The 21,030-nt window shown below is 45.0% G+C and overlaps 1 protein-coding gene across 1 annotated transcript in view; it reads right to left on the reverse strand.

Moving 5' to 3' along the window:
- The window catches only part of LOC115459407 (obscurin-like protein 1), a gene marked incomplete at both ends in the record, with an annotated part of 73,722 nt that extends 53,097 nt beyond the window's left edge, over positions 1-20,625 (reverse strand). Inside the window, 4 exons of the mRNA XM_030189237.1 lie at positions 10,143-10,418; positions 16,178-16,453; positions 20,352-20,371; positions 20,406-20,625. Of these exons, the coding sequence (XP_030045097.1) occupies positions 10,143-10,418; positions 16,178-16,453; positions 20,352-20,371; positions 20,406-20,625 (792 nt within the window). The remainder of the gene's footprint in view (positions 1-10,142; positions 10,419-16,177; positions 16,454-20,351; positions 20,372-20,405) is intronic.
- Between the last annotated feature and the right edge of the window lie 405 nt (positions 20,626-21,030).

Consider the following 21,030-nt stretch of genomic DNA (forward strand, 5'->3'; position numbering starts at 1 on the left):
CTTCCTCATGAGAGACTCCTGAGAAAATTAAAGAGTCAATGGAATAGGAGGCAAGGTTCTGGTGTGGATTAAGAATTGGTTATTGGATAGAAAACAGAGGGCAGGGTTAAATGGTCATTTCTCTCAATGGAGGAGGGTGAACAGTGGAGTGCCACAGGGATCTGTTCTGGGACCAGTGCTATTTAACATATTTATAAATGATATGGAAATCAGAATGAGTAAGGTGAATACATTTGCAGATGATACAAAACTATTGAAGGTTGTTAAAACACGTGCTGACTGTGAAATATTGCAGGAAGACTTAGGAAATTGGAAGATTGGGCATCCAAATGGAAGATGAAATTTAATGTGCACAAATGCAAGGTGATGAACATTGGAAAGAATAATCCGAATCATAGTTACCTGGTAGCAAAAATGAAACAGTGATTGAATATTCACATAGCAAGCAGCCTGAGCCAACAGATTTATTTTCAACTGAACGTAATTAATGCTGTATGAACTTGGCGGCTAATAGTTTGCTGAACTGGACAATGTTGGCACATTTAGATTGACTCTGGACAAGAGCATTTTTATAATATACCACTGCATTCCACAAAGCAAAAGGAGCAACTTCCTACATGCCATCTTTTTCTTTTGATGTAGGCACAGGAAAAAAAGATGCTAAATGCTCCCAGGTCTCAACCTAATTAATGATTTTTCTAAACTGTACTTATATAAATAGTAAGTCTGAATGTTAAGCATCTGATCATCATAATGTCTATTCTGATGTTTTCACCTAGTAGAGGGCCACCAAAAGAGAGTGAGTCCTTATAAACCAGCCCCTCCAAATGACACAATGATTATGACGTACAAGACGTATGAGCAGAGTCTTGATGACCTGAACATGTATACTCTGGAAGAAAGGAGAAACAGGGGTGATATGACCTGAACATGTATACCCTGGAGGAAAGGAGAAACAGGGGTGATATGATACAGACGTTCAAATATTTGAAAAGTATTAATCTGCAAACGAACCTTTTCCGGAGGTGTGGAGGCGGTAGAACGAGAGGACATGAAATGAGATTGAAGGGGGGCAGACTCAAGAAAAATGTCAGGAAGTATTTTTTCACGGAGGGAGTAGTGGATGCTTGGAATGCCCTCCCGCGGGAAGTGGTGGAAATGAAAATGGTAACAGAATTCAAACATGCGTGGGATAAACATAAAGGAATCCTGTTCAGAAGGAATGGATCCTAAGGAGCTTAGCCGAGATTGGGTGGCAGAGCCGGTGGCGGGAGGCGGGGATAGTGCTGGGCAGACTTATACGGTCTGTGCCCGGAAAAGGACAGGTACAAATCAAGGTAAGGTATACACAAAAAGTAGCACATGTGAGTTTATCTTGTTGGGCAGACTGGATGGACCATGCAGGTCTTTTTCTGCCGTCATTTACTATGTTACTCTATGTTACTATTTAGAACTAACTAGATGAAACCAATACTTCCTCTGTGTACGTCCATATGCTACACAAGCCAGCATCTTTGAAAATATAAGTGAGGTCCAATGAAAATGCTGCCAACAATAAGGAACGATAACATAGAGCAGCTCATAGATTTGCTTGCTTTGTTTGGGTAAGGGGATGAGGGGTGCATGGAGTAGAGGGAAAGGGAGACCAACCTCATGGGCTTCAGCGGCTGTCTCAATCTAACCGCCTTCAGCTCTCTTCTACCAGCTCCTTTAGTTTCGGCTCGCAGCACTGCTGCCTTCTTCAATTTTCCAGGCCATCGGCAGCGTCAGTCAGGTAAACACACTGCCTTTGGCAGCCCTGGAAGCTCTCCCTCTGTTGCAGCGTCCTGCCTATGCAGGAAAGGAAACTGCAGCAGAGAGAAAGCTTCTGGGCCGCCGAAGGCAGTGTGTTTACCTCACTGGCACTGCCAGTGGTCAGGACTGAAGAATGCAGCGCTGCAGGGAGCCGAAAGGGAGTAGGAGAGAGCTGACAAAGGCAGTTAGACTGAGAACAGGAGACGGCAATGACTGCTGAAGCAGGGAGCACGAGGGAGATGCTAAGGCTGCCATGGGGCCCCTGGGAACGCGAGGCCCTGTGCCTGCCTAAGACTGGCTCTGAGGGACATGAATAGTTTCCCAGATGTTTGTGAAGTCATTGACTACATGTTACTCATCTTTTGTAATATATGCCATAGTTTGTCCATGTGAAAAGGTAGATGTTGGCCAAACCACCATCCTTGTAAGGATACGTCTAAATGAACACAAACCTCAGCTTAAAAATGAACAGATCTCAGTTCCATATGTATCTCACTGGCTTCAGGAAAAGCATTTTGTCACTGATATACACTGGCGTATCATAGATTCTGTAAAATGTGGACCGGTGGATATTTGAATTAGAAAACAATAGCCCTATGAGGACTGAATGTAAAATTGGATTGGGTGTCGCTGGTGTGAGTTCATTGGTAGGCTCCAATCAGATGACAAGAAAGAGGATCTAGGGCCTTGCTGTCACACCAGACGGCAAACCTCCTCCATTTGAAAGAGTAACACCTCTTGGTGGAATCTTTCCTGGAAGCAAGCAAGACTCGAGAGACACCCTCTGAAAGACCCAAGGAGGCAAATTCTAAGCTCTCAACATCCAGGCCGTGGATCCAGAGACTGGAGATTGGGATGCAGAAGTGATCCCTCGTTCTCGGTAATGAGGGTTGGAAAACACTCCAATCTCCACGGTTTCTCGGAGGACAACTCCAGAAGAAGAGGGAACCAAATCTGACGCGGCCAGAAGGGCGCAATCAGAATCATGGTTCCGCAGTCTTGCTTGAGTTTCAGCAAAGTCTTCCCTACTAGAGGTATGGGAGGATATGCATAGAGAAGGCATGTTCCCCAATGTAGGAGAAAGGCATCTGACGCTAGCCTGTCGTGGGCCTGAAGCCTGGAACAGAGCTGAGGGACCTTGTGATTGATCTGAGTGGCAAAAAGATCCACCGAGGGGGTGCCCCACGCTCAGAAGATCTTGCAGACAACATCCATGTTCAGTGACCACTCGTGAGGTTGCATTACCCTGCTCAGTATGTCGGCCAGACTGTTTACGCCTGCCAGATAAGTGGCTTGGAGAAACATGCCGTGACGGCATGCCCAAAGCCACATCTGGACGGCTTCCTGACACAGGGGACGAGATCCGGTGCCCCCTGCTTGTTGGTGTAATACATGACAACCTCATTGTCTGTCTGAATCAATATAACTTGGTTGGACCGCCGGTCTCTGAAAGCCTTTAGAGCATTCCAGATCGCTCTCAATTCCAGATTGATCTGAAGACCTTTTTCCTGAAAGGACCAAGCTCCTTGAGTGTGAAGCCCATCTACATGAGCTCCCCACCCCAGGAGGGATGCATCTGTCGTCAGCACTTTCTGTGGCTGAGGGATTTGGAATGGACGTCCCAAGGTCAAATTGGGCCGAATCGTCCACCACCGCAAGGAATTCTGAAAGTCGGTGGACAGTTGGATCACATCCACTAGACTTCCCGCAGCTTGATACCACTGGGAAGCTAGGGTCCATTGAGCTGATCTCATGTGTAGGCGTGCCATGGGAGTTATGTGAACTGTGGAGGCCATGTGCCCCACAAATCTCAACATCTGCCGAGCTGAGATCTGTTGAGACCCTTGAACCAAGGACACTAGGGACAGGAGGTTGTCTGCCCTCACCTTGGGGAGATAAACTTGAGCTATCTTTGTGTTCAACAGTGCTCCAATGAATTCCAATTTTTGGTTTGAGATGGGACTTGGAATAATTGATCACAAACCCCAGTAGTTCTAGCACCTGAATAGTTATTTGCATGGACTGTAGAGCGCCTGCCTCCGAGGTGCTCTTCACCAGCCAATCGTCGAGATAAGGGAACACATGCACTCCCAGTCTGCGTAGCGACGCTGCGACTACCACCAGGCACTTTGTGAACACTCTGGGAGCAGATGCCAGACCAAAGGGCAGTACACAGTACTGAAAGTGCTGAGTTCCCAGCCGAAATCGAAGATACTTCCTCCTGGGAGTATCGAGATGTGAGTATAAGCATCCTTTAAGTCCAGAGAGCATAGCCAATCGTTTTCCTGAATCATGGGAAGAAGGGTGCCAGGGAAACCATCCTGAACTTTCCTCAAACCAGATAATTGCTCAGGCCCCTTAGGTCTAGGATGGGATGCATCCCCCCCTGTTTTCTTTTGCACAAGGAAGTACCTGGAATAGAATCTCAGCCCTTCTTCCCCTGGTGGAACGGGTTCGACCACACTGGCCTTTAGAAGGGTGGAGAGTTCCTCTGCAAGTACTCAGCATGTAGTTGGACTCTGGAACTCGTTGCTGGAGAATGTGGTGGCAGCGGCTGGCCTTACAGAGCTTAAGGGGGGTTTGGACAGATTCCTGAAGGAAAAGTCCATTGAACATTAAATTTTTTTTTTTTTTGGGGGGGGGGGGGGGGTGCGCCGGGTTCTTGAAGCCTGGATTGGCTGCTGTCAGAGACAGGATGCTGAGCTTGATGGTCTTTTCACAGTATGGTGGTGCTTATGTGCTTATATGCTTATGTACCTGCTTGTGCTGGGAGCTGTAAGAATGAACTCCTGGTGGGTAATTTGGAGGTTTGGATTCCAGATTGAGGGTGTATCCTAACCGGACTATTTGAAGAACCGGTCGGAGGTTATGAGAGGCCACCTTTGGTGAAAAAACATCAACCTCCCCCCTACCAGCAAGTCGTCCAGTACAGACACTTTTACTGAGGCTATGCTGAACTGGAGCCAGTCGAAAGCCGTCCCTTTCTTGTGCTGGGGAGGAGAGTGGGCCTTAGTCGCACACTGTTGACGAGAACGAGCGCACTGGGGCTGAGCCTGGGCAGGCTGCCAAGAAGCAGGAGTGTAATAGGGAGCACTTCTCTCCCCTCCAAAAAACCTCCTAGATGAGGTGGCTGTAGCAGAAGGCGCCCGGTGGGAGAGAGAATCCACAGCATTATTATGCTTCTTAATCTGATTAATGAGATCCTCTACTTTCTCGCCAAAAAGATTGTCCCCCCCCGGCAAGGAACATCCGCCATCCGCTGCTGGACAGAATGATCCAGGTCAGAGACATGCAGCCATGAGAGTCTGCGCATCACTATACCTTGAGCAGCGATCCTGGATGTCATGTCAAAAGTGTCAAAGTACCCCTGGCCAGGAACTTACGACACGCCTTCTGCTGCCTGACCACCTGGCAAAAAGGCTCAGCCAAATCCATAGGGAGTGCATCAACCAAGCTGGACAGTTGACTTATCGAGTCTCGCAAGTGTACGCTCGTGAAGAGCTGGTATGACTGGATTTGGCAGCGAGCATAGCGGCCTGATACGTCTTTCTCCCAAAAGAGTCAAGAGTCCTAGCTTCTCTACCTGGGGGCGCCGAAGCATAGTCTCTAGTACTCCTAGCTCTCTTGAGAATGGAATCCACCACCATAGAATTGTGGGGTAATTGGGACCTCATCAATCTAGGTTCACCGTGGATCCGGTATTGGGACTCAGCTTTCTTGGGAACCACAGGTCCAGACAGAGGGGCGGACCAGTTTCTCATAAGGACTTCCTTCAGTACCTTATGCAGAGGGACTGTCACAGCCTCTTTAGGTGGAGAAGAATAATCCAGGACTTCCAGCATGTCAGACCTGGGCTCATCCTCAACCTCCACAGGGAAGGGAATAGCCGTAGCCATTTCCCGGACAAAAGAGGAAAAAGACAGACTCTCTGGTGGAGATAGTCTTCTTTCCAGCGGAGGAGAAGGGTCAGAGGGAATCCCAAAGGACTCATTGGAAGAGAAGTACCTGGGATCTTCCTATGATTCCCACGAGCGCTCCTGCTCAGTGTCAGACACAACCTGTGTCAAGGTACTCTGACACTGGACCTGCCTCGACGCTGAGGAATGATGTCCTCTGTGGCAATGTCGAGAAGTTGACGCCCGATCCAACTGCGGCGAAGCTCCCTCCACCGACGTCGAAGTGGAGTCGACCTGGGTGGCAGCTGACGCAGTTGCTGCAGGCGGTACCGAAGTCGGAGACCTCACCACAGGAGAAGGGCCAGACACCGCTACAGCAGATGGTACAGAAGGCGCAAGCACCCCCAATACCGAAGTAAATTGTTGCAGTAAGCCTTCCAGAAGTTCTGGAAACAAGGCCCGGATACGCTCGTCAAGAGCCACCATCGGAGAAGGCTGCGGGGCCGGTGGAACAGGCGGTGTCAGAATCCGTGGGGGCTCGGGAGTAGGTACCGGGCTGCCAAGAGACAAACGCATCGACACCTCTTGCACCAACTAGTTAAGCTCTGAAACTCTTTGCCGGAGGAGGTGGTAACAGCAGTTGACGTATCTGGGTTTTTAAAAGATTTGGACAAATTCCTGGAGGAAAAATCCATAGTCTGCTACTGAGACAAACATGGGAAGCAACTGCTTGCCCTGGGATTTGTAGTATGGAGTGTTGCCACGATTTGGGTTTCTGCCTGGTACTTGTGTCCTGGCTTAGCTACTGTTTGGAAAACAGGATACTGGGCTAGATGGCCCATTGGTCTGACCTAGTATGGCTACTCTTATGTTCTTATTGCAATGGCAACATGTTCTCTCCACGTGCATGTTTTGCATGTGGAGAGAACATGCTGCCATTACAATAAGAACATAAGAGTACATAAGTACATAAGCATCGCCATGCTGGGACAGACCAAGGGTCCATCGAGCCCAGCACCCTGTCACCAACAGCGGCCAAAAGAACAAGCAATTTGTCCCGCCCATCCTAAAAATGCTGTATTATTCCCTTGTCCATTCAATAACATTCTATGGCTTTTTCCTCCAGGAAGCCATCCAACCCTTTTTTGAAGTCCACTAAGTTAACCGCCTTAACCACCTTTTCCGGCAGCAAATTCCAGAGTTTAACTACTCGTTGAGTGAAGAAACATTTCCTCCAATTCGTTTTAAATTTACCACACTGCAGCTTCATCGCATGCCCCCTTGTCCTAGTGTTTTTGGAAAGCGTAAACAGACGCTCCACATCGACCCGTTCCAGTCCACTGATTATCTTAAAGACCTCTATCATATCTCCCCTCAGCCTCCTTTTCTCCAAGCTGAAGAGCTCCAGCCTCTTCAGCCTATCCTGATAGGGAAGTTGTCCCATCCCCTGTATCATCTTTGTCGCCCTTCTCTGCACCTTTTCCAATTCCACTATGTCTTTTTTGAGGTACGGCCACCAGAATTGAACACAATACTCGAGGTGCGGTCACACCATGGAGCGATACAAAGGCAGAATAATATCCTTATTTTTGTTTTCAATCCCTTTCCTAATGATACCCAACATTCTATTTGCTTTCCTAGCCGCAGCAGCACATTGAGCAGAAGTTTTCATCGTATCATCTACGATGACACCTAGATCCCTTTCTCGGTCCGTGACTCCCAACGCTGAACCTTGCATGACATAGTTATATTTTGGGTTCCAATTTCCCACATGCATCACTTTGCACTTGTTCACATTAAACGCCCAGTCTCCCAGTCTCGTAGTTTTTCACAATCTTCCCGTGATTTGACTACTTTGAATAACTTTGTGTCATCGGCAAATTTGATTACCTCACTAGTTACCCCCCCATCTCTAGGTAATTTATGAATATGTTAAAAAGCAGGTCCCAGCACCAATCCCTGGGGGACCCCGCTAACTACCCTTCTCCATTGCGAATAATGACCTTTTAATCCTACTCTCTGTTTCCTATCTTTCAACCAGTTTTTAATCCAAAGTAAGACACTACCTCCGATCCCGTGTCCCTCTAATTTCCAGCTTGAGCTACTACAGAAAAGGTGTGAGCTCAATCCAAATCACTAAATATAGGGATCATTAAGTATGAAAAAGTCTCTCTATTTATCACAAACTAAAAACTCCTTCTTTTGTGAATAATTTCTTTATTATATTATTATACAACACAAAACAATATAATATTGCAATTTGTAATATTCATCACAATAATGAAAATTCAGAGATTGAAATAAACCTTTAACATTTTCGTCCAATACTTTTAAGAAATATGGATCCAAGAGAATGAAATAATTATTATAATTATATTAACCAAATTTGGGAGTGATGCTGACCCATTGTCTTCTGTTACTTGACTATTACATTACATTCTCCTCTTCTCTAGAAGTCAGGAAATCAATTAACTGTCTAGGTTCGAAGAATTGGTAATTTTTTGATTGAAATAAAATTCGACAAATACATGGAATTTTGAGCACAAAATTTGCTCCTATGTCCAAAGTCCTTTGACGTAAAGCTAAAAAAGCCTCGCGTCTTTTCTGTGTTTCTCTGGCGAGATCTGGATATATTCTTATATTGGAACCTAAAAACAGGGAATCTAAATGTCTGAAGAATAATCTTAATACTGTATTACGGTCCATTTCTAAGGCAAAAGAAACCAATGCAGTTGTCCTTTGAGTAATGACTTCTAATGAGGATTCAATAAAGGAAGTTAAGTTCATACCTTCTCCCATATGTGCCTGAGAAATAATAACACCTTCAGTATTAGTTTGAAAATATTGTACTCGCACTATGGGAGGTAGTACATCACTACACATTCCCAGCACCTCTGTCAAGTATTTTTTAACCTTCTCCACCGGTGTAATTATTGGAGACCTGGGAAAATTAGTAAAATGTAAATTCAATCTTTTGGATTGGTTTTAAAAATATTCTATTCTCCGTAGGGTATAAAGTTTTTCTTTTGCAAAAGTTTGATTTAAAGATTCTAGCTTCTTTAGGTTTTCTCCAATTTGTTCCACCTCGGAGACCTGGTTTGCTATTGTTGACTCAGAAAGTACCTTAATCTCCTTAGAGTGTTGAAGTGTTCATATTAAAGGTCAGGTCCCAGAGTGACTCCAATGTCACTAAGGCAGGTCTATTAATTGACCCCAATTGCAGCACAGGAGTGGGGGTATTGAGGATCGTTTTCAATTCAGATAACATTTTTGAGGAATTTTTTAAAGATTGTGATCCTACCCGGTCTTCCTCCACATTCTCCGGCATGGATGGGCTCCCTCTCTGTAAATTCTGCCCCTCTTCTGGAGGCAGAGTAACAGACTCCAATTCCATGCTTCCTCCTGGTTGTGGGGGAGCTGCACGTACGACGGGGCTTAGGGAAACCCCATCTAAACTGCCAGCCAATGCAGACGTATCGGCATCGATAACGGAGGAAGATAGTCTGGGTCCAGGCGCTATCCCGTAGCTCTCTAGCGTAGCTTGCGCTGGCCGGAGGGTGAGTTCCAGCAGAGGCTGAGGGATTTTCCTTTACTGTCTTTTGCCCATCGTCCGAGGGGTTAGATTCCTCCTTAGCAAATTAACAGAGCGCTGCTGAGGGCATCTGATGCAATCATTCACTAAGACGCCATCTTGGATCGAAACAAACTCCTTCTTTTGAAAAGTATATAGTTCACTCTTTGTTGAAACAATAAAATTCCCAAAGAGATTAACTTCAAAGTATGTCCTGAAAAGTTTGGATTATTTTCTGGAAAGAATGTGGTTCTTCCCTTGCCACAGAGCTGCTTGAGGAAAAATAACTTTTTTTGCTTATTCAGATGGAAATATTTAAGATCTCAGTGGGACTTTCACATTGTCGCGGGTTCCAGAACAGTTTGCAGTTGAGACCTTGATACTGGACTAACATAATACATTTTTGACAATGAGTTTGCCAGAGCTGTGCAAGGATAAGTGAAGTTGTAGCTGCAGGAAAATGACAGTGGAGGGTTGTAGCTCGTTTGCACGGATCTACTGAAGTTAGGAGAGCTCTGGAAAGCAATACAGTCCAATCAAAACCTCTCACCTACAATGTATCTGTTTATTTTTTTCCAGTTTAGTTTATCAGCTAAAATATAGGTTCCAAGTGTTGTATAAATTAAAATGTCATCAATAACAAAAATCAACAATAATACATCACAAACAAATAAATGATGAAATTCTAAAAACAATCCATCAGCATTAATAAAATATTCTGTAAGCTTGTCTTTTTCTTCCATATACAACTGGACTACAAGAGCAACTGTAAGACTTTATGTCCTGATCTCTGTCCTGATCTCATGAAGTCTGCAAATGATTTCTGAAGTTTAACCAGCCTAGACCTTGACTTCCCACATTAGTATCACCTGACCTCTCACCTGTTACTCTGACATCAAATGAGACAAAATCATCATTAGCATCACAGACGTATTCTCCAGAATCTTCCATGGAAGCGCTCAGGATAGTAAGACGTTGGACTGCTCCGTCAGTGTCCAGACGCAGATTCTCTGACACATCTACCTCCAGACCATCCTTAAACCAGCGAACCTCAGCATTAGGACGAGACAGCTCACATTTCAGTTCAATGTGATCAGAACCCTGAAATTCCAGCTTCACATTGTGGTTACTGGGGTGGAGTATTCTTACTGCAGGGTCTAATACAGAAAGAAAGAGAGGAAGAGCTGCTACCACTGTGGGGTCTGACAGAGAAAAAGATGATCCTGAGAGTTCTTAACATTGCAGGATCTGTCTTAATAGCAGATTCTGGACTTTTTCTCCAGGAACTTGTGTTCACAGTGTCCCACTGGCTATCTGTGAGATATCTGTTTTACCTTTGCCTACTTTAATTGTTGCACACTGTTTAGACCTATTGCATCTGTACATAGACGCTGAAATAGATTCAGATCAATATTCAGTCATTAGCAATCAGCATTCTTAGAAATACGGGTGCCCCCAGCTGAACTGGACCAGGCTATTCAGTGCTGGCTCCTATCCTGCTCCCAGCACCAAATATCTGGGTCTTTTGTGGCTGTAACTGGATTTGGACAGGCCGGGAATGGTATCTGTTATCCAGGCACAGGCACTTAATAATTTCCAGCTCTGCTTATCTCCCTTATCTCTTGTTTGTCCTGTTTGTCTGTCCTAATTAGATTGTAAGCTCTGTGGAGCAGGGACTGTCTCTTCATGTTCAAGTGTACAGCACTGCGTATGTCTAGTAGCGCTTTAGAAATGATAAGTAGTAGTAGTAGTGCTCCTGGACCACCCTGGTGCTCACTGGACAGAGCGGCAGCACACTCCGGCTATGACTACTGAAGATTTACCCCGATCCACTTTCCTGCATATCTTGTGATCCATTAGTTTTATTCCTATTCACTATTTGCTTATTAGCAGTTGATTCTAATTTGGAATCATTCACATTATTTCTATTCATCTAAACTATCTTAGCTTGAGCCACATCCTCTCTATCAGGATACTCTCTCTGTATTTTTGTTTTTAATTTGTGGAAGAACTTTAAACCATTGACATATTCAGTTAAAGCAATGATACTAACAACACAATATAACAATTATTTAAAAAAACATCTTCTTTTAGTGTGTGGAAATCTTTAACTCATTTTTACCCAAAGTCTAGAATCCCCACCTCCTACCACCTCCCTCCATCAACCCCCACCCTTAGAATTCAGAATTTCTCTGTGATCAAATTCATAATATATGAGGGGCCAATCCCAGAAGTTACTCAGCTGGTGCCTCCAGGGGTCACAGGGGCTTCCAAATCTTCTACCACTTTTGAATAGATTTCCTCTGCTCCACCAATGTTTTCTCCGTGTCAAAAATAGGCCATAGCTTGGCCAGCCATGTGTCTCTTGAAGGGACCCTCTCACCCTTCCATTTTCTGGCTAAGACCAATTTCCCTGCTTTAATAGCATCCTTAGAAAATACCCCCTGCCAAGCCATGCCCTCCTTGGTAACTGTCAACTTTCAGCCATAACCTCATTTAAAGATTGCTCAATCTAGGATTAGATGATGTCTTGATCCCCATCGTTCTCCTATGATTTCTTTAAAAGTTTGCAACTAAACGTTAAGAAATTCAAATGATATTTACGTAAAGGGGACTAATAATTCTTCCTTACCAATGCTTTTCCTCATTATTTGAAGCCTCAGAGATGAATTCAATAACTGAAGCTGTGAGACTAAATGTATATTATCAGGCTCATTTTCAAAAGAGGACGCCCATCTTTCGACACAAATTGGAAGATGGGCGTCCTTCTCACAGGGTCATCCAAATCGGTATAATTGAAAGCCGAGTTTGGCCATCCCCAACTGCTTTCCGTCGCAGGGACAGCCAAAGTTCAAGGGGGCATAGCGAAGGCGGGACTTGGCCATGCCTAAAACATGGACTTCCTTGACCCATAATGGAAAAAAAGGGCATCCCTGACGAGCACTTGGACGACTTTACCTGGTCCTGTTTTTCTTACAACAAAGGCACAAAAAGGTGGGCTAAATAACCAGATGACCACCGGAGAGAATCGTGGATGACCTCCCCTTATACCCCCAATGGTCACTAACTCCCTCCCATCCTCAAAAAACATCTTACCAAATATTTTTTGCCAGCCCCTATGCCAGCCTCAGATGTCATACTCAGCTCCATTACAGCACTATGCAGGTCCCTGGAGCAGTTTTAGTGGGTGCAGTGCACTTCAGGCAGGCGGACCCAGGCCCATCCCCCTCCCTACTTGTTACATTTATGGAGGAAACAGCAAGCTGTCCAAACCCACCAGAAACCCACTGTACCCATATCTAGGTGCCCCCCTTCACCTGTAAGGGCTATGGTAGTGGTGTATAGTTGTGGGTAGCGGGTTCTAGGGGGGGTTTGGGGGGCTCAGCAGACAAGGTAAGGGAGCTATGTTCCTGGGAGCATTTTATGAAGTCCACTGCAGTGTCCCCTAGGGTGCCCGATTGGTGTCCTGGCATGTCAGGGGGACCAAGGCACTACAAATGCTGGCTCCTCCCACGGCCAAAGGGCTTGCATTTGGTCATTTCTGAGATGGGCGTCTTTGGTTTCCATTATTGCCAAAAATAAGAAACGACCAAGTCTAGGGATGACCATCTCTAAGGACGACCTAAATTTCAAGATTTGGGCGTCCCCAACCATATTATCGAAACGAAAGATGGATGTCCATTTTGTTTCCATAATACGGGTTTCCCCGCCCCTCCATCGGGACGTTTTGCGAGGACGTCCTCAACAACAAGTACCTGGCAGAAACCCAATTAGTAGAACATTCCATGCTACCAATCCCAGGACAAGCAGTGGCTTCCCCCAATGACCATCTCAATAACAAACTATGGAGTTTTCCTCCAGGAACTTGTCCAAATCTTTTTTAAACCTAGATACGCTAACTGCTGTTACCACATCCTCCAGCAAAGAGTTCCACAGCTTAACTAATCATTGATTGAAAAAATATTTTTTCCTATTTGTTTTAAAAGTATTTCCATCTAACTTCCTTGAGTGTCCCCTAGTCTTTCTACTTTTGAAATAAGTAAAAAATTGATTTACTTCTACTTGTTCTACACCACTCAGGGTCTTGTAGACCTCAATCATATCTCCCCTCATCCATCTCTTTTCCAAGCTGAAGAGCCCTAACCTCTTTAGCCTTTCCTCATATGAGAAGAGTTCCATCCCCTTTATCATTTTGGTTGCTCTTCTTTGAACCTTTTCTAATTCTGCTATATCTTTTTTGAGATACGGCAACCAGAACTGAACGCAATACTCAAGGTGAGGTCGCACCATGGAGCGATACAGAGGCATAACAATATTCTTCGTCACGTTTTGCATCCCTTTCCTAATAATTCCTAGCAGTACAGTACCCTTGTATATTTTATCTTTCCCACCTTATTAATTCCCTTATCCCTTAATTGTCTTGTCTGTCTGTCCTGATTAGATTGTATGCTCTCTCGAGCAGGGACTGTCTCTTCATGTTCAAGTGTACAGTGCTGTGTACATCTAGTAGCACTATAGAAATGATAAGTAGTATTAGTAATTACAAGAAGAAGACTTGGAAGCCATACCATTGGAAGTGTATGTTACACTTTCCAGAAATTAATATATCAACTAATAGGGATGTGCATTTATTTTTCAATAAATGGTGAAATGCAACAAATATGGGCATTTTTAGGTTCATATAGCTTAGTCCTAATGAATAAATTAAATAAATAAATAAACCAAATGGCCATGGGGAGGAATGAGCCAAGTCTTCAACTGTGTACGTTAGATTAGAATTTTTCAGTACCAGTGTAATACAGCCCATGGGATCAAACAGAGTGGAGATGCTTCAGGAGGGAAAAAATCACTGTTGATTGGCCAATGTGATGCTGAACTGGCAGAAGTAGCTCAATAACTTCCAATAACTGAGTACGCCAGTACGTCAGGCTCAGTCTCTGGCTGTCTTGAAGTCTAGGCTTAAAGCCCACCTCTTTGCTACTGCTTTCAACTCCTAACCATGACTCTCTTACTCAACACCCTCACTTATCACCCCTACCACTGCAATTTCCCCACCCCTAGCTGTCTGTTCGTCTGTCCAATTTAGATTGTAAGCTCTGTTGAGCAGGGACTGTCTTTTCATGTTCATTTGTACAGCGCTGCGTAAGTCTAGTAGCGCTATAGAAATGTTTAATAGTAGTAGTAGTAGTAGTAGTAGTAGTAGTAACTGTAACACCCTGCACCAAAATCTTTTTCAAATGCTTCCTTATTGATAAGCAGGCTCAATTATTTTTTTTTACGCATTCAAGACCTCAGCGGCAACTCGTTTCACAAGAACTAATATTCTCTTGATTCACCTGCTTCTTCATCGGTCCTTGCTAATCTTTAATAAACACACATTTTCCATTTCATTTTTTTCTTTTTATATTCAGTTATTTTAAAATGCAAAAACCATTTATCTTAGAATGTTTCTGTTGCGAGACCAATGTTTTGCTATAATGCATCAGGGTTCGATCCACTGCCAACATCTCACAACCTAGTATATTATGTCTGTCTCAGGCTCGATCTTGTGGAATTCTTTGCCAGAAGGACTATGATTAGAGCTGAATATACTAGAATTTTGCAGGCAGCTTCAAGGCTTCATTTCAGAAAGGCATTTGGTTGGTGATGCAGGGTTCCCTGTTATATCTGCCATGTTTGTTTTTTTTGTTTTAACTGTTGGGATGGATATCGAGCATGGTTTAATTGGGCAGGTCACTGATTTTCAGCAGCATGTAATGAATATCAGCATTACTCAGCCATGTCAAATCTGACCAGAGGAAGGGCAGGGGCAGGGAGCAGACACAACTTATGTGGTTACTGACAATATTCAATGCTAATGCTCTGGAAGTCCTATGCAGCTGCCAGCACTGAGTATCAGTGTATAACTTCTGGGTAGATATTCTCCACTGCCTCCCATCCCTCCAAGGGCTGATCTGCCCAGCAAGAGAAGGCCCCCCCTCCAACAAGGTCTGACCCCCTCCTGATCCTGCCCCAACATGACATGAACCCACAACCACAACTGGACCCCTCCTCCTGAAGCCTTTCCCCAGAAAAGGCCCCCTCTTGGTCTCCTTCCATGTCTCAGTAGGCCGTCCTGGGCCTACCTTTAATCCCTGGTAGTGTAGTGGGGCATCCAAGCAAGCGCAAACCCCGCTCGATCCTGTCCCTGGTGGCTCTGGATAAAAAATGTCTTCCATTATGTCTAGCAGTAGACTTGAGATTTTATCGCTAGAGGCTGACCCCTATTGGTAGCATGAGAGACTACTGCTAGAGGTTACAGCAGTCATTTTTCATCTGGATACACCAGGGGCAGGAGTGAGTGGGGTTCGCTTCTGTCTGGATGATCCACTAGATCACCATGGATATAAAGGTGGGGGAAGGGGGGAAAGGCTGCTGCGACGAAGGAGGGAGGTCAAGAGCCTTTTTGTGCGGGAAGGGTTCAGGAAGGTGGTCCATCATGATTGGCAGGTAGTGTTGGACCTTGCTGAGGTATCTTTCTGTTGGGGGTGGGGAACAGGATAGAGGTTCGGTATTGGGGAGGGTAGACAGTGAAAGATCCCTTTATGCAGGTCCTGGCTGATATGTTCACTGGATTGTGTGGAGTATAAATTCGGCTCTGATCTGAGGAAAGGAGTGTTTGCTCTCAAATGTTAACCCTGTAATATATTACATTTGACTAATAAGAAGGTATCATCTTATATAAATTTTTCTTATTGTATTGACCTTCACTTCTGTTATACTGTGAGAAATTCTGTGCCTTCGGTGACAACATGTTATTCTTAGAATGAGAAGGCCTAAAACACAGGAGACTCATTTGATAATTGAATGTCAATTAAGCTTTGATTCTCACCATGCCTGACTTTAAGTCCTCACACCAGCATCACCTGACTCTCACCTGTCACCTTGACATCAAATGAGACAGAATCATCACTGGTATCACAGATGTATTCTCCAGAATCTTCCATGGAGGCGCTGAGGATGTGAAGACGTTGGACTGCTCCGTCAGTCTCCAGGCGCAGATTCTCTGTCTCATCTACCTCCAGACCATCCTTAAACCAGCGAACCTCAGCATTAGGGCGAGACAGCTCACATTTCAGTTCAATGTGATGAAAAGTCTGAAATTTCAACTTCACGCTGTGATCAGTGGGATGAACTATTCTCACTGCAGGGTCTGAAGTAGACAAAAGGATCCAGAAGGTTATTTATACTTCAGTGTCCCATACAGTCACCCCCAGAAACATTTATAGCCTCTTTCATATCCACAACATACTGCACACCCCAGATTTCAGTGTCCTCATCTAATGTTTTAGGATTCCCTATTCAATGCCCCTTTTACCATATTACTACTACTACTACTAACTAACATTTCTAAAGCGCTACTAGGGTTACGCAGCGCTGTACAAATAAACATAGAAGGACAGTCCCTGCTCAAAGAGCTTACAATCTAAAAGACAAGAGAAAAATCTAAAGACAAGTGTAAATCTAGAGGACGAGTTAATCTGATAGGGTGGATAGATTGGGGCATTCTATATTTCTCAAGCGGTTAGGTGCCGAAGGCAGCATTAAAGAGGTGAGTTTTAAGCAGAGATTTGAAGATGCTGTGAATTATGAGAACAGAACATGGGGGGCTAAAGGAGCCAAACAGATGTGGTTCTGCATTGGTGCTCAATGACTACGGATTACTACTTCCTAGTAAAAGTCTCGTTCATCTTCTCACAATGCGAAATGCACTTATGCAGTATTTCACCTAGCAAACACGTTATCACTCTATGCACACAGCTCTGAATTCATACATACGTGTCATTATTCAAACACCACCGCACCTAAACTATCTGGGCAGCAGTTTACGAAAGGACAGAACTATCTGAATATTGGCTACCTGTACAGTTTGGCAGAACACCCATTCTGTGGCCTTGCCCTGCCTGGCTGTATCCAGACAATGCGGGGGAGTCACTCTTCATTGGAGGGGGCTCAGAGGGCACATGGTAGGAGACTGTCCCATACTGGAAAGTAGCCACTTTTTCTGTTACACAATTACTAGTTTAAGCGGATCTTAACTTCCCTAATCTTTAGGTGAAGAGAGCAGCAGCACATAGGAAACCTTCCAGTTTTCTGTAAGTTAGGTGCATAAGGGGCAGCTCTGCAGATGCTGTGCCCTAAGCAGCCTACTCGTAGACCAGACAAGTGCTGCTCTATCATTTACATGTCAGGGCTAGTGTTCTAAACATTTACGGGGTAGACATTCAAAGTCATTTAAACGGTCAAAATTGCTTGGTCGGGGCTAAATGGGGATATTTCCACTAACCGGCCATCCCCCAACTTGCTGTGGGTTAAGAATATATGAACATAAGTGTTCCATACTGGGACAGACCAAAGGCTCATCAAGCCCAGCATCCTCCTTCAACAGTGGCCAATCCAGGTTACAAGTACCTGGCAAGATCCCAGTACAATACATTTTATGCAGCTTATCCTAGAAATAAGCAGTGGATTTTCCCCAACTCCATTTTAATAATGGCTTATGGACTTTTCTTTTAGGAAGCTATCCAAACCTTTTTTAAACCCCACTAAGCTAAGTGCTTTTACTACAATCTCTGGCAACAAAATCCAAAGTTTAATTATAACTTGAGTGAAGAAATATTTTATCCGATTCCTTTTTAAATTTACTACTTTGTGACTTCCGGTTGGGTTATGGAGTAGCGAGGACGTAAGGGAGAGCTGCTCCGGAGCACCCAAACCATCTGCACACTGTAAAAGCCTTCCCTCTGGTGTGGAGAGAGAGATTTCGTTCTGAGCAAGCAGACAGCCCTCGTGAAATCAGGGGTTGAAATTAGTGAAGCGGATGGCTTCAAAATCAGTCCGGAAAGACCCCAAGGAGAAAGCCCGGAATAACGAGGCCAAGATGGCGGACAGGACCGTGCCGCCATCTACGACCCCCAGCTCTCTTTGGGCACCGGAGATAACAGAGGAAGTAAAAATGGCGGTCGAACAGGTGGTGGGGAAGAAACTGCAACGCATTCTGGATAAATTGAAGAGGTTTGACGAGCGGCATGCGACACTGGTGACAGAGCTGCAAAGCGGTGCAACATAGAGTGGGGCAAGCTGAAGACGACATACAAAAGGTTTCAGAGAAGCAAACAAAACTGAGCGCCTGATTAGCCGAGAATCGTTCACGTTGGAATAATCTTCGTCTGGTGGGACTCCCGGAGGTATTACCAGAACGGGACCTATGTACGTCTTTAGAGACATGGCTGCCCACAACATTGTCAAAGATGGATCTTATGGGGTCACTGAAGGTGGAGAGAGCGCACAGATTGGGCCAAAGTAGAGAAGGAATGGATCGGCCTAGAGTGGTAATATTTCGGATCCTCAATTATGCCCACAAAATGGCAATTCTACAAGCCTTGAGGGCGGGACAATCTCTTGAATATCAGAATTCATGTGTTCTATGTTTCCAGGACTATTCGACTAAAGTTTCGGCAGCACGCAAGGATTTCACTCCCTTATGTACTAAACTTTTTGGATTGAAATACAAATTTAGCCTTTTATATACGGCGAAGCTCAAACTGATTGATAGCGGACAAGTGTTATTTTTTGACCAGGTGGAGGAGCTAAGGCTGTATGTAGACAGGATGACGGCACTTCAGGCGTAGGCAGCTCCTTGTGACTCTGGGCAAGTCACTTAACCCTCCATTGCCCCATGTAAGCCGCATTGAGCCTGCCATGAGTGGGAAAAACGCGGGGTACAAATGTAACAAAAAAAATGGATAAAGATCTGGGCATGAATGCAGAGAGCTGGAGTACTTTGGGATGCAATGGATTGTGAACTGCTATGTCTACAGATGAGGTCGCAGATTGCAGGTTGCTGTTTAGAAGAGACATAAGGGCTCATCAGATGTGACCCCGAGGATGCTATTGTTTTCAATGGACTACCGTCTACATCAGCAAGAGGGCAATAAAAAGATTGCTGCATGAGGGTGATGTTCATAGAAAGATAGGGCTGTGAAATGCAGCACCGGAGGGGGGGGGGGGGGGGGGGGGGAGAAAGGGGAACGTGTTCGCCCAGCATTATAGGGGGGTGCTCTGAACTCTGTTATGCGGGAAGTTACGCAAAGATGCATGATGGGGGTAAGGATTTGGGGGAGGAAGCAAGGGATTGGAAGGGTTGGGGTGGAAACAAGAGGGAAGGGGTTAGGTGGGAGGGTCTTTGCAGAGGAGGAAGGAGGGTGGGTTTGGAGGGATTCCTGTGTGCATACATATGAAACACTGTATTGGGTACTGTTTGGATAGTAGCCTAGGGAGATGCTTTTCACACTGTTTTCGCTGAGGTAGTGGAGGCTGGGCACTCTCTTGGTGCAGGGGTTTGTTTTCAGGCCTTGAGCTGCATAAGGGAGCCATCCAGTCTGATAAAGACAAAACAACTTTTTGTTGTTATATTGTTATCATCATGGACATCACTACAGGGACTTCAGGTTGTCATGTTGCACACCATCTGGCACTAAGAAAGGTATAAAGACCCCTTCTTTGAAGGTGTTATCAGTTAGCTGGCTTTCTAGCTGTTGTCTCTTGGAAATTCAGATGGCTCCAAGTCTTGCCACCCGATGAAGGCTCGTTAATCTCTGGCATGAGTGCCTGAAACTTCCTGGCTGGGGAATCCACCTGATGCCTGTGCCTGAGTTTCCACATTGTCTTGAACATTTTGGCAATTACAGCAAGGACCTGGTCAAGACAACTCATAGAATTTTTAGTTTTGTATCAAAAAGATAAACATTATGCTGGATTGTGAAATTTAGTTTTTTCTCTACTTATTTTGAGTTTAAAAGTCAGCCAGAAGGACTCCTGATGCAGGCACATATACTGAAACACAGCTGTGTGGAGTCACCTGCACACATGTTCTCGTTGATTTGCAATTTTGGAGTATATAAAAGCTTCTGCTAGGATGATGTTAGGAAAGGCTTGGACACTCTAGAAGTCACATATATCAGAAAAGCTCAAGATTAATGACCCTGTCCTAAATCCCAATTCTCTGTGCAAAGCGCAGTGATAGTGAAGTTGGCAGAGCCATGACTGACCTGTCACTTTCACAGTGTAGAAAACAGAGTCATCACCCCACGTCGCAGACAAACTCCCCCGAGTCTTGCATCTTCGCTGAGGGAATGATCAGCCTGTGATGGACTCCATCACTCTCCACTCTCATGTCTTCATTCGTCTCTACCTCCACGCCATCCTTGTACCAGTGCACCAGGGCACCCGCTCGTGACAGCTCACAACTCAGTACCACCGGCTCCCCGGTCACGTATTCCTGTATGAAATCATCACTGGTATTCACGATTCTTACGGGCGGCTCTGCAAATGCACAAACACACACAGGACATTTGCAAATGAAAACCAAAGTGCATAGGAACTGCCAAACTGTGTTAAACCAAAGGTCATCGAGTCCACTGGCCAGTCCAAAACTGTCAGGATCCCATGCAGTAGATCCATGCCTCACTGCTCACATCCAGAGGTAAGAAGTGGCTTTCCCAAGTTTATGAACTATTCCTCCAGCAATAGACTAAACCAGTGGTTCCCCAGCCAGTCAGGGTTTCAGGATATCCACAGTGAATATTCATGAGAGAGATTTGCATGCACTCGAGGCAGTGCATGCAAATCTTTCTCCTGAATATTCATTGTGGATATCCTGAAAAACCTGACTGGCTGGGGTGCCTCCAGTATCAGGTTTGGGAACCACTGGACTAAACCCTTTTTATA

The sequence above is a fragment of the Microcaecilia unicolor genome, unplaced genomic scaffold (genome assembly GCF_901765095.1).
Source record: "Microcaecilia unicolor unplaced genomic scaffold, aMicUni1.1, whole genome shotgun sequence".
Classification (NCBI taxonomy): Eukaryota; Metazoa; Chordata; class Amphibia; order Gymnophiona; family Siphonopidae; genus Microcaecilia; species Microcaecilia unicolor.